The sequence below is a fragment of the Canis lupus genome, chromosome X, assembly GCF_003254725.2.
Source record: "Canis lupus dingo isolate Sandy chromosome X, ASM325472v2, whole genome shotgun sequence".
NCBI classification, from domain to species: domain Eukaryota; kingdom Metazoa; phylum Chordata; class Mammalia; order Carnivora; family Canidae; genus Canis; species Canis lupus.
In genome coordinates, this window is record NC_064281.1 from 14,904,474 (window position 1) to 14,918,350 (window position 13,877).

The 13,877-nt window shown below is 44.1% G+C and overlaps 1 protein-coding gene across 7 annotated transcripts in view; it reads right to left on the minus strand.

Annotated features, from left to right (window-relative positions):
• The window catches only part of PHKA2 (phosphorylase kinase regulatory subunit alpha 2), an 87,285-nt gene that overhangs the window by 41,468 nt on the left and 31,940 nt on the right, over positions 1-13,877 (minus strand). For all 7 annotated transcript variants that reach the window (XM_049107442.1, XM_049107438.1, XM_049107443.1 and 4 more), the window contains 7 exons: positions 13,069-13,151; positions 10,063-10,143; positions 8,849-8,947; positions 6,742-6,888; positions 5,163-5,216; positions 4,434-4,556; positions 1,106-1,201 (listed from right to left, as the gene is read on the minus strand). In XM_049107442.1, coding sequence (XP_048963399.1) covers positions 1,106-1,201; positions 4,434-4,556; positions 5,163-5,216; positions 6,742-6,888; positions 8,849-8,947; positions 10,063-10,143; positions 13,069-13,151 — 683 coding nt within the window. The remainder of the gene's footprint in view (positions 1-1,105; positions 1,202-4,433; positions 4,557-5,162; positions 5,217-6,741; positions 6,889-8,848; positions 8,948-10,062; positions 10,144-13,068; positions 13,152-13,877) is intronic.

Below are 13,877 nucleotides of genomic sequence, written 5' to 3' on the forward strand. Positions count from 1 at the left end.
TTGACTCATCAAAATAAGCTACAGTTCTTTTTTGGATGGACAGTGCTAGCTACACATTGTAAAAGTTAGTCTGCAATTTTCTCTGTTGTAAACTCCATGCTGACCTTTGGATTTTTTTTTTTTAAGTTAACTCTACCCCCCATTCATGGGGCTCAAGCTCATGACCCTGAGATCAAGAGTCACGTACTCTACTGACTCAGCTGGCCAGGTGCCCCTGACCTTTGGGTTTTTTGTCATTACAATGTTGGTCTGGGGTAATGTTAGTGACCACTTTTTCCCTTTGGAAAACAAAGCAATTGAGATTCTTCTCCAAAAGGGAAAATCACACCATGAGGGAGTCATACCCTGCTTGTGGATTTATCAGTGATGCTATTAACAGATCGTTAAAACTTGCTGCAGTAGTAAACATTAAGAAAACCTTCAACTCATAAACTGAACAGAATTACACATGTCAGTAATCAAATTATCAAATAGGTTAACAGTGTGGCAGGAGAATCTCTAAAATGTCAGAGTTATCTTTGAGTAAGCTTGGTTATCTTTGGGTAGTAAGAGGAGAGAGAAATACTTTCTTTTTTCTACAGAATCGTGGATGTTTTGTAGTGTATGGGACTGCTTTCACAATCAGATTATACGTTAGGGCTATTGGAAATGTAAGTAGTGTTAAGAGAAACCATGAAGACCTAGAATGAGAAATAGTTGATGCAAAGAACAGAAGGCAGACAAAGTGTCTGGATCAAGAGACAGCTTGACTCTAGCCTCCCCGGACCCATGTGCCAGCTCCTGCCTCCCTGTGCAGGCATTGGGGTCTGTCTCCTTGTCTCTGTCCCAGTCCTTCTTATGTGCTTGCAGGTCCTCTAACACACAAGGCCTTTGCTGTGCCACCCGTGTGTGTACCCTCCATCCCCCAGACCAGCTCCTCCACCCCCCACTAGCCTGCAGTCTCCCAGAGGCAGAGCTGGCACTGCAAACCCTGAGTGCCCTGGACCCAGCTTGGTGTTTTAGAAACCACTTCTGGACAAAAAGTGTTAGGTCTGAAAGGGGAGTGCAAAATACGAAAAGGCCAAGCATGAGCTCACTTCATTCCAGAGAAGCAGGGCTTGGTTACCTTGTTAGGCGGGATGGCGTACAGTTCTGGCACCAGGTGGATCCCGTTCTTGCCTCTGATTACTATTCCCTCTAGGGCCTCTCGGTATTCTTGGACCTGGAGAATGGCCCCAACCCCACAGCAGGAGAGAGGCGTCATTAATACTGTCATGGGAGGTACATCACAGAAAAACACCTCTCTTGGCAACAGATTAGTAGTAGGACACAGGTCAAGAAATGCACAAATGCCCTCCATGTAGGGAGTATAGGAGGGACTGGGACTCCTGCTGACAGCAAAGGTTAGAAGGAGGGGAATGCACTGGCCTTTTCTGTGTGGTCTTTAACTCACGACTTCAATATTTCACTCTTAGCTTCTCACATATGTAAATTCTGTCTCACCAGCTAGACTACATAAGCTTCTTGGAGTGGAGGCCAGACCTTAAGGAGGGCATCCCACTTCTACCTACCACTAGTTTTCCACTTAAAAGGCCCTTGATCAAGCATTTATTGCTCAGGAAATGTTTGCGAAGGGAACCCGCTGTGAGGGAAAGGAAGTGTACGTACTATGAACCATGTACCAGGATTCTTATGATGCACTACTTGATATGATAAAAGCTGTGGATGTAAACATTTCCATTCAAGGAAAAAGGCAGTGATTTTAAAAAAAAAAAACCTCTGTGTATGAAAAGGAAACAGACTAAAGGGTGAAAGCCCTTTACCAGCCACCCAGCTGTTTTAACATATTTCATCTTTGGAAAGCCTAGTCAAAGGCCTTCTAGATCTCGGTTCCTTCTCTTATGAAATTTGTGGACAGCAAAATCTGCACGGGTGCATTGTTTTTTAAATGTCATTGGACAGCAAGTGGAAAAGAGACAGAATAGGCATAAGAGCAGCAAATTCTGTGAGACCTAGAAAATAAGGTCCTAAACACATTCTTGTCTTCTCAGCTTTTTTGTTTCTCATAATTGTCAAGTTTCATCATAACTCAAATTCTAACTCAATCCCTTTGAGAACTTTCAGTTCTAGAATAAAGAGACAGAAAACATAATACCCAAGATCATTGCTAAAGTATAACAGTAAGAATCAACAATGGGGGAATATTAACATTTCGAGCTTACTACCATGTTGGGGAGGAAGAATTTTCTCTGCCCTTCCAGGGGCACTAAGAATCAAATTGACATGAGACAGATGAACAGGAGAAAATCAAATTTAGTTACATATGTACAGAAAATCCACAAAGACACAGATGGGATATTCCAAAGATAGTGAAGCACCATGAGGCTTACTTGAGCTCAGGAGAGGGGTGGTGGTGTGAGGACACAAGGGAAGGAAGATCATTTGCAAGAAGGTGAGAGGAGATGTTTTGGAAAACAAAGGTGGCCCTGTGATACACATAACTTTCTTAAATAAAGAGGAATCTGTGTCAGCAGCTTTCTTGCTAGTAGAGACAAGTAGTTGAGGGGGATGTAAAGAGCTTTTCCTGAATCTGCTGAGTTTTGATCACGTTTTTTAAAAAAGATTTTTTTTTTAAAAAAAGATTTTATTTATTTATTCATGAGAGACACGGAGATAGAGGCAGAGACATAAGCAGAGGGAGAAGCAGGCTCCCTGCAGACAGCCTGACGAGGGACTTGATCCCAGGACTCCGGGATCATGACCTGAGTCAAAAGCAGATGCTCAACCACTGAGCCACGCAGGCCTCCCTGGGTTTTAATTACTTTTTTTTTTTTTTTTGGTTTTAATTACTTTTAACTCAAAACAATGTTCATGCCAAAGTGGCCCATCTTGGGACAGCCTGCCCTTGGCCCCTACAGCCACTTCTGAAACCACTTAGAATTTCTGAGCAGAGCCAGCTTTCAAAACCAAAATAAATCTTGGATTGCTCATCCCACCCCAGTACATGTGGTCTGAACAGGTTAAGAAAACAGTGAAGCATTTGATTATGTCAGTCATTCACATGAGCTTCAGGAGGATAGATCTGTTCCACTTACCAAAGTATGCACAGTGGCAAATGCTAAAGAAATCTGTCTTGAACAATGAATGTTGCATGAACAAATTTTTACTGGGAACTTACTATGTACTAGGCACAGGGAATATATGGATGAACTGGATGGAGACCACCTCTACCAGGGTGCTCTGACAGGTAAGCAGGAGATTAAATACAGCTATAGGTGCCATATTGTGGTAAGCACTGTGGGACGTATAAAAGGGGCATCGATCCAGTGGTTAGGGTCAGAGAAGGCCTTCTGAAAAAAGAGACATTTACAGTGAATCAAGTGAAGGAGAAAGAGGCAGCTGAGGGTCAGAAGCAGGGCTTGGGCACTTGAGAACAAGGGAGACAGCATGGCGTGTTCAAAGGACTGATATGGTTTCAGGGCACTCACATCACAGAGCTCAAGGAACTAAGGAAGCAATAAGAAATCGGGCCAGATTTTATGGGACCCTGTGAAACAGAAGAGCTTGTACTTCCATCCCAAGGCAGGCAGGAGCCTTTCAAAGCTTTTAAGTAAGGCAGTAGCATAATCTAATTCGTCTTTTAATAAGATGCCCCTGGCAACAGTATAGAGAAACAGCAGGGAGTGAGGCTGAAGGCTGGGACACCCATTAAAATGCTGTTACGTTAAATAAGATGTTAACTGAGAATGCCCTTATACTAGAGCTGAAGCCAGCAAAAGCTTAGGCTAGCTGGTCTGAAACAAAAACAAAAACAAAAACAAAAACAACAGAACAAATAAACCTATTTGTGGTCGACTGTGGTTCCCAATGAACCTCACTTCTCAGTACTCATGCCTTTGTGCAGTCCCCTCCCCTCGAATGTGGCATGACCCTTTAAACAACAGAATGCAACAGGAGGGACATTGCCAGTTCTGGCCTAGGCCTTAAGAAAGCTCGGCTGCTTTTGCTTTTGCATTTCGGGGTAAGACCGCCACCCTGTAAAAAGCCTAACTGGTCAGAGACTACAATTCTGTGAGAAGCCCAAGATAGCCACATGGAGGAGAAGTGAGGCCTGGGTCAGGAGCCCAGCCCAGCTCCCAGCCAACAGCCAGCATCAAGCTGCCAGCCAGGTGAGTGAGGTCACCTCAGAAGTAGATCCTCCAGCCCCAGTGAACCAGCTGACACCAAGTGAAACAGACAACCTGTCCCTGTTGAGCCCTTCCCAAATTGTAGAATCATGAACAAATAACATATTTGTTACTTTAATTTGCTACATTTTAGGAAAGCTTGTTAAGCAGCAACAGATAACTGAAACAGTGCCCTAAATTCTTAGGTAACCTTACGTTCTAATAACACTCAGCATACCGATGGAATGAAAATGCTGATTATCAGCACAGCACCCAGCACATTCTTACCTGAACAGCGTCACCAGTGAAGACTCCATCTATTATGAAATACGTCCAGAACACAGGCCATTCGCATTCAATGTTTTCAAAGAGCTTGAGCTCAGCAGGATCATAATGCAATCGGTTTGGGTCCTGGAATCAAACAGGAAACCTTCTGAAAGGTGATGTCAGATTACATATATAATACCACCGTACCTCAGTGGGTTTCATTCACTTTCTGATTCAATACAGCTCTGTGGCTGCTAGGATTAGGAGTCGGCTATAATGGGGAGATGCTATTTCTGGTAGTTTTCCGTGGTAAAATCTCAGAGAAGTCAATCAGAAATGTACACAAGACTCCTTGGTGGTTTATTATACTAAGCTTCCTATATCATGAACAAATAAATAGCAATTTGCCTATAACAGTGCTCAGCAGACTATCTGTTTTATTTAAATTACTATATCAGTCACTGTGGCAAAGAAACTCAAGAAGGAGGCCACAGTTCCTCTTTAAAACACCATGTGAGCCACAGAACTGTTTGTCCTTGTCTACAGGCTGGTTTTAAACCACCAGCCTGCTGTCCTCCTGAAGATTATATTATTCTACTGCCTAACTCCAGCCTTGCTGTCTCCAAAATTAAGACTGCCCTTTCCAATATTCTAACATGTAATTTTATAATCAAGAAAGGGAGAACACCACAGTGGTGATTTAAATATGAAGCAGTTACGGAATCATAAGAAACAATATTTAAATACAACCTCTCTTGGGGTTTTATAGCCATCTCGAAGGAAGCGACAGCATCCATAACGTCCCTAAAGATGATAAAGAAAAAAGTGCAATTGATGAAAGAGAAGAATTTGTCTTTTTATTGTGATTCATGTTGGCCCTGCACCCCCTTCCCATGAATCTTTCAGTAACGAAATGTGTACCAAGTACTCTTTGTTATCAATGCAAAAACTTATCTTTAAGCAATAAGCCAAGTAAATTCAGGTTTGATCAGTGCCAAGAAGGGAAAGTCAAAACTTTCCGTTAGAGTACCAGGGCTGGGAGAGTAATTACTAAGAGTTTACAGAATGACTAGCCCTTCCTTCTCATTGGCTGTATCACACAAAGATGCAGAGGGATCCTCACTGCGTGGAGAAGCCACCAAGGCAGATACTTCTACTTGAAGTACTTGATTGGGCTACTTCTACTTGAAAGATTGGAGAGCCTAAAGGACATTGGAGACTCCTCACAAGTAGGCTCTGGATACAAAGAAGTATGGAGGTGGGGACAGAGGCAGGTGGGGATGGGTGGGGCTTCTTCCGGCCCAGGGCTCTTGCTGCTGGCTTTCCTGCTGCAGGCTCCAGGGTTCCTCTCCAGCTTCCTGGGTGTTCATAAAGAAGGGCAGTGGCACTGAGCTCTTGATCTACCTCCCTAGTCCCTGGATCGCAGTGTTGGGTGTCCATTCCCCAGTTTCTTAAGCGCACGGGGGCTCCTTTAACGCTGGCTGCAGAGGCAAGCGTGCCCCTAGCAGCCAGCCCCACAGTGTTCTGGGAGTCATGGGGAGGCCCAGCCTAGAACCCACTCCCCTTTAAACACTTCATTCCCTGCACTGACTCCCTGGCTACTGGGACAACCTAAAACAGCTTTCTTTTTCTCCACTAAACCGTGAGACAGCTTCTTTGGGGATATGGCTGGAGACTCTTCAATTCTTTTGTATCCAAGGGCTAAAAGCATTTTTTACAGAATCTAAGTAGGATCGTCACCATGAAGATTTTTGGCTTTAAGAAACTTATTTATTTTTTTAAAGGAAATTTACATTCTTGATCATTTTATTGAGAAATTCAGTTGCCTGGGCTATTTAATAACATTCTCAGTTTGGCATATTGTGTCACAGTTCCTGCATTTCACCTCAGAGCAGGGGTTTTCCTAAGCTTGATTTAACTTTTGGATTGCCAAGTCCCCGGAAATTGTGTATAAAGTTGGAGGATATTGGGACATGTGCATTTTTTTCTAGTGGGGACTTTATAGCTTTTAAGAGATTCTCAAAGAAGCCTGTGATCTCTAAAAGGTTAAGAAGCTCTGCTTTAGAAGTATAGAAGGGGAACAAATTGGGATTAGAGGTGCTGGCTTGAGTTCAAGCTCTGCTATCAGGAATAAGAACTACGGCACTGGATCACTCTGAGACTATCTTCTCCCCTGTACACTCGGCTGTGGATACTGCACTCTCAATCCACTTAAATAAACCAAGCCACTGACCTCATGGTGAATGAAGGCCTGGGTGAGCTGCTCCACACCATCATGAAAGGGGCACTTAACACAGGGCAAAAGGACACCAGCATGATGAACGCTTACCTGGAGCTTGGAAATAATTTCATTTTTGGTCAAATTCACGAGGTTCACATCTTCCACTGCAAAGGCCGGGAAAGAGATAATGGAAAGAAGTCCAGCGTCAATCTCCTTAGACGTTGATGCTCTTGGCAGCATGGAGAACAGAATAGACTGAATGAAAAACAAAGAGGTGGCTTGAACCTGGGAAGTGTGAATAGTTAGTTGCATGGTATCTAGAGACCATGACCTCAGCCCAAAGGAACATTTGAATGAGTTTGCCGATTTTGAGTTGAGCTTTCTCCTACCACTACAGCCCCTGCTGGGGGACCTCGCCTGGTCAGCCAAAGACTCCCATTCCTTGTGGGAGAGGGGAGGGCTGGGGAGAGCACAGTACTGCCTGGAGCCTATGCTGAGAGCTGCTGGTCTCCCTCCCCTGGGTGCCTTCTGTTGACTTTGCTGTGTCTTTCGGACATGCAAGGGAGGAACTAAGGACTACTATGTCAGCAGGCCGGGGTGTCCTGGATGTGAAGATAAAGACAGAGAAGAATACCTATATGGGGCTAGCGTGGAGAAATGTCTGGTTCCTGTGGAATGTGACTAGGTGATCCAGAACCCGTGTATAGGAGTCAAATCCAAGAGACCACACGAACACTCAGGCAAAATGGTAAATAAGGAGAATCACTGCAGTCCTAGAACTAGGGTTACTCAGTGGCACTGTAATATGGCCTCAGTTATAAGGTAGTAGGATTAGGCACTGCAAACTAAAGGAAGGTGAAATGCTAAGTCTGGGAAGGGAAGGGAGCAGACACTGGGATCTGTGCAGACACGGGGTTAGAGCCCTGCAAACACAAGCAGAGTAAATTTCATATAAACATGGTGTACTACGTTAATTGATTTTCAGGTGTTACACCAATTTTGTATTCCTAGAATAAATCCCATTTGGTCATGTTAAAAAATGTTTTTTTCCGTTTTATAAAGAAGGAATTTGGGTACTATGTCTAGTTCACATATGAGGGCTGAGACTCAGACACAGACTTGTGTGACAGAATGAGGATTCTAAGCCAGGCCCAGCTGGCAGCAGAGCTCACATGGTTTCCACTAGGGACTACGCATTAGTAAGATGCAAATCAGCTTGACTCTATTCAACTGTAGCCCAAGAAAGAGCAGATTCTCCATTAGGGACTATTTAATGCGGGGAAAGGAGGTAAAGATGGGGGAGCCCTTCAGCCCTTCAGCTTCAGAATAAAGCTTCATTTTCTCAAGCGAACTGACCCCGAAGGCCAGTTCTTTAACTAGCTGATCTCCCTCAGGCTCTCTGCCTGGAAACAGGCACTCCCTCCAGAAGCTCTCTGCTAACAAGTTTACATGGCTCTTACCACCCTCACAACCCTGGCACAGTATGTGGCAGACAGTGGACCCTCACTAAGTAAGAGTTTACTGACTAACCAGCAATGGGTGAGCCACTGTCTGCTTAATGGAGTCCCCTAATCTGCAACAAATCACTCCTTTCTCGGCCCTCTATTTCATGTAGGTTCTACTAATTTGTCATTTGTCCCACGTCATCTCTCCTCCACCATCCATCCTACCCATCCCTTCCCCTCCTCGAGTGAACTACTGCTTGCTAGTATTCAATTTGGTGGCATCATGAAAGAAACTCAAGAGAAAACCACCTATATGCTCAAAAACCAAACAAGATTTTGCCTCCAGGAAAACAAGGTTGCTATGACTCGCCATCATGTTGTACGTTTACATAGCACTTTTCAGCTTATAGAGTGCTCTGACGAACTCTGATCCTTACGACCACTCTGCATGACAGGAGGGGAAGGTGCCAGTATGCCCATTTTATGGATGAGGAAACTGAAGCTCAAAGAAGCCAAGTACCACCAAGCTAGAAAGGTGAGGAGTGTGGGGCACTTGGCTGGCTCAGTCGGTAAAGCATGCAGCTCTTGATCTCAGGGTTGTGAGTTTGAGCCCCATGTTGGATGTAGAGATTACTTAAAATTAAAATCTTAAAAAAAAAAAAAGAAAGAAAGAAAGAAGAAAAGGTGGGGAATGTGACCTGGAGCCCAGGTCTTCTACTCCATCAGTCCTGTTCCCTCCTGTCTGGACCGTGAGAGGCTGGAGCTGTTACCTGACAGTGTTCGACATCATCAGGCAGGACGTGGATCACTGACTTGCGTCCTCCATGGGCTCCGAAGAGGTCCAGCTCATCAATTGCCTCAAGGGCTGCCTGCAAGCACAGGTATGAATCACTTTTTCTCTCTAGTAAAGATACACTCCCATATCCGGTACTCCTTTCTCATTAAGCAATCTAGCATGCATGTTTTCCCAAAGGTTATGAAACACATCTCTAAAATTCAGCTAACATATCCTGTAGACATATCCTATCCTTATTTTCAGTGGAATCACGCTTTTCCTATATATTGCTGCTCTTTGCAGAAACAAGAAAAACAGACAAACATTTCCCCAAATGAGGTTATTATTTGACCATAAAATGAAATATTGATGAGTTCCTAACATTGGGAGAGAGCGCTAAATTCACAGACAGCTTTTCTTTCACCTATTTGTGTCAATTCTAACATTAGCATGTCTGCCACTTCAGAAAGTTATTTCTTTTAATATGAAGTATGTTTTTGGTCAGTTGACCTTAAAGAACATATTTCTTGTTGCTTTGAAAATTCTAGTTCTAGAGTCTTTATTCTCTCCAAGTATATACTTTCATCTTGAGCATGAGGGAGGCATGTTAAATGTCTAGGGTGAGAGCTGTAAACTGGTGGCTGGCAGACAGAATCTGCCCCACAGAACACAGGTGCTCTGAAGAAACACAGGTGGCCTGAAGAAATTTAAAAAATGATTTTAAACGGGAATACCTTTAGAGAAAGTTCCCAGTGTCCCCAGGACCCCTCAGTATTTTTCTATCTGGCCAGTTTCACTTGTTTATTATGTTACTTGCCTGACCTGACTCCATAGACTTTTGAACTTGTAAGCCCTGCCCTACAAAGCAGTCATATTCTTCAGCCTTCTTTATGACCCAGAAAAGAAGACTGGACATCACACATCCAGATGCTTAGACAACAGCAAGAGCTGAGACCTGTGGGTGATAATAATGGATGATGAGGAAGGAGGGCCCTGAATTTCTGGCATAGGCACATTTCAGGGTAGGAAACCCACATTCTTTACCTATCATCTCAGTCAGCTGGGGTATATGTGCCACTCAAATTTCATACTTGCAGTTGACTTTTGAAAAATATGCTAATCAGATTAAACCCAAACCCCTAAAGATGGCAACCAAATCAAAGCAGTAGAAATGCAAAGAAGGAAGAACAAACAGGTCCAGAGTGTCACCTTGGCCATTCCTACAGAGCTCGCATTCAGTTCTGGAATGCCCTGATTAGTCTTGTCTCCTCGTTCCCACATTCCATAATCCTGCAGAAGAAGATGGGAGTGAGCAGAGCAGGGAAGGTGCTATGGAAAAATAATCCCTTTATGTTACCATGGCACAATGAAACATGAGTATCTCTTCTCAAAGGTTGCCGAATTCATGGCTTTACATACTCTGGCTGTGCTCTTGTCCTCAATTTCACTTCACTTGACCTCTGTGCAGAATTTTGCAAGTAAAAACTCAAGTGAAACAAAAATGCATGCAAAAACACTCTCAATTTTCTTATTTCTAAAAGTTATCAATTTGTAAGAAACTCTTGATTTGTAGAGAACAAAATTTTTATCTTCAAATCAAATGAAATGCTGCCCCTTCTACTTAGCAAATCCTTTTGAACTTCTATTATATTCTAAGATAAAGAAACTTAAACAAATGCATTATAACCAGGTGAAGCCAACCAAACCATTTAAAATAATTTAATACCTATTCCTAGTGTCACTTCTTGGAGGAAAATGCTGAGTAAGTAACAGAGGCCAAAATCAAAAGTGAGGCACAGAATAGTGAACTCTCTTGGTCTTTTAAAACCGATTCATGTGAACTGGCTCAGAACACTCCATCCATACAGAGAATGTGATACATGCATACCTAACTTGTATAATTCATATCTTCTCTTAAGAAAGACAAGCACTGGATGCTGTTTTGAAATAATGCTACAGAGCAGCACTGAAAAATTACAAGCCAACAAGAACAGGACCGGTGCCAAAATATCAGTGTTTATTATTTATCTGCAAAGATGAACATTCCAAAATGTACAAATTTAGACTGAGGCCCACCCAAGTGGCTTTAGACTCTCTCCAGCTGAGCCCCAGGACTCCTTTCTTCAGTGCTCTTCACATCTGGGCCTTTCCACATTCCAACCCATTCTTACTCCAACCCTGGAGCCAAGTGACTCATCCTCAAAAACCGCTCTCATCAGCTTGCTCCCTTGTGCAAGAATCTAAAATGACAAAGTGCTTATTCCCCAGTGGCACACATCAGCTCTCTTGGGCCAGCCACACCTCCGGTATCATGCCTCCACCCCCTGCACGCCCACAATCCAACTTTGTTTTCTGCTACTCTACAACAGTCCATTTTCAGGCTAAGTCTACTCCTTCCCTCTGCACCCCACCCCTGCTCCCCAGGGACCCCTCGCACACTCAGAGCCCATTCCTGCCCAGGACTGCTCATGCTATGCCGCACTGTCTGCTCATCCTGCAAAGGTCCAACTAAAGTCCCACCCTTTCCACAAAGACTCCTCTGTTTTTTTTAGACCTCGGTACTCCTGGCATTTTGAGCCAGGTCACTCTTTGCTGTGGGGCTGTCCTGTGCACCGCGGGATGTTCAGCAGAATCCTTTACCATCACGCGCTAGATGCCAGCAGCTCCCTCCCCAGGGTGACAAGCAAAAATGTCTCCAGACGTTGCCAAATGTTCCCTGGGAAGGGAAGACTGCCCTTCGATGAGAATCACCTCTTTAGACCCAAGTAGCCCTTGGACCAAACCTAGTCTGCCACCTATGTTTGTAAATAAGGTCTATCTGGGACATAGCCATGCTCACATGCTCCCGTGTCATGCCTTTCTGCGACAAGGGCAGAGTTGCCTAGAAGCAAAAGGGACTGCAGGGGCTGAAAAACTGAAAATATTTACTGTCTGGCCCTTTACAGAAAATGTTTGCTGACCCTTGCTTTAAGACCATAGTGACTTCTTTCTTTCCTTTTCTTTCTTTCTTTCTTTCTTTCTTTCTTTCTTTCTTTCTTTCTTTCTTTCTTTCTTTTTCTTCTTTCTGATTTTATTTCTTCATGACACACACACACACACACACACACACACACACACACATACAGAGAAAGAGAGAGAGAGAGAGAGGCAGAGACACAGGCAGAGGGAGAAGTAGGCAGGGGCCCGACGTGGGACTCGATCGTGGGACTCCAGGATCACGCCCTGGGCCAAGGGCAGGCACCAAACCGCTGAGCCACCCAGGGATCCCTCTTTCTTTCTTTTTAAATCAAACTCTCCTCTTTCTTTTCTGCCCTTAATTAACAGTTAGCTTTGCACAGGTTCTCTGTTCTCTAAGAAGTGGATGAGGCTCCACTTTCCATATCAGACAAAAGTCTGCTGGGATTCTAAGATTAGACATTTACACACGTTTACACCTGCCCACACCTGGCCTGGGCACCTATCCGGCTCTGGCCCCTCTGCCTATGGGCCACCTGCAGTGATGCCCATGGCACTGCAGCTCCTACTGACAAGCTGCTGCTGCTGCCCTTCACCCTGATTCAGGCCAGCTGAGGACCTGCTACAGGACAGGTTAGGGTCTCTTTTAAAACGAACAAAGGGGGCAGCCCAGGTGGCTCAGGGGTTTAGCGCCACCTTCAGCTCGGGGTGTGATCCTGGAAACTCGGGATGGAGTCCCACATTGGGCTCCCTGCATGGAGCCTGCTTCTCCCTCTGCCTGTGTCTCTGCCTCTCTCTATCTCTCTCTCTGTGTGTATCTCTCATAAATAAATAAATAAATAAATAAATAAATAAATAAATAAATAAAATCTTAAAAGAAAACGAACAATGGGTAGTGGAAAGGGAGGTGGGTGGGGGGATGGGGTGACTGGGTGACGGGCACTGACGGGCACTTGACAGGATGAGCACTGGGTATTATAGTTTATGTTGGCAAATCAAACTTCAATAAAAAATATACAATCAATCAATAAATAAAATGAGCATAATGGATTCAAGCAGCATGTGGTGCATTCCAAAGACATCAACTCCCCAAGTGGGTCCCAGGACAAACATGCATGCACATTGTGTGCCTAGACGACAATCTTAGAGCTCTAATCTGGCTAACCTGATTGGCCCCGATCAGTCTAGCTGTCCAAGAACTGTATGATTTTTATTCTTCTTACCTGAGACACCTGAAAAACTACCAGGGTTGATACTTACAGCGACTTTATATGCGGCTTCTATGTAAAAAACAAGATTCTGTATGAAGGCCACCTCATCAAGGGTAAAAATGATACGTAAACCTAGTAAAGAGAAACAGATAATGAAGTTAGAGTTCTGTTGTGAAGAGAAATGTGTGTGCTGCCAATCACAAATTACAAATATCACAGTAGGAAAGAAATTCTTGTACCCCCTTTTTCATTTTTCTTCCCCCGCCCCCATTTTCATTTTTCTTACTAGGGCATCAAAAATGAAGTCTGAAGTAAATTGAAACAGATAATGTCTAATCTCAGAAAGAGAAAGGAAGGAAGGAAGGAGGGTGTGTCTATGGGTAGAAAAGACTGAAAGAGGTGTGGGGCCTTTTAAAGTATGAATTTTGGGGCAGCCTGGGTGGCTCAGCAGTTTAGCACTGCCTTAGGCCCAGGGCGTGATTCTGGAGACCCGGGATCGAGTCCCACATCGGGCTCCCTGCATGGAGCCTGCTTCTCCCTCTGCCTGTGTCTCTGCCTCTGTCTGTCTGTCTGTCTCTCTATCATGAATAAATAAATAAAATCTTTAAAAAAAATAAAATAAAGTGTGAATTTTTGAAGCTGGTAGGAATATGGTAAGATACGAACTCTTACATCAATGGGGGTAGTTTTTTTTTTAAGATTTTATTTATTTATTTGAGAGAGAGAGAGAGAGAGAGAGAGAGAGAGAGAGAGAAGCAGGCTCCATGCTGGGAGCCCAACGTGGGACTCGATCCCAGGTCTCCAGGATCATGCCCTGGGCTGAAGGCGGCGCTAAACCGCTGAGCCACCTGGGCTGCC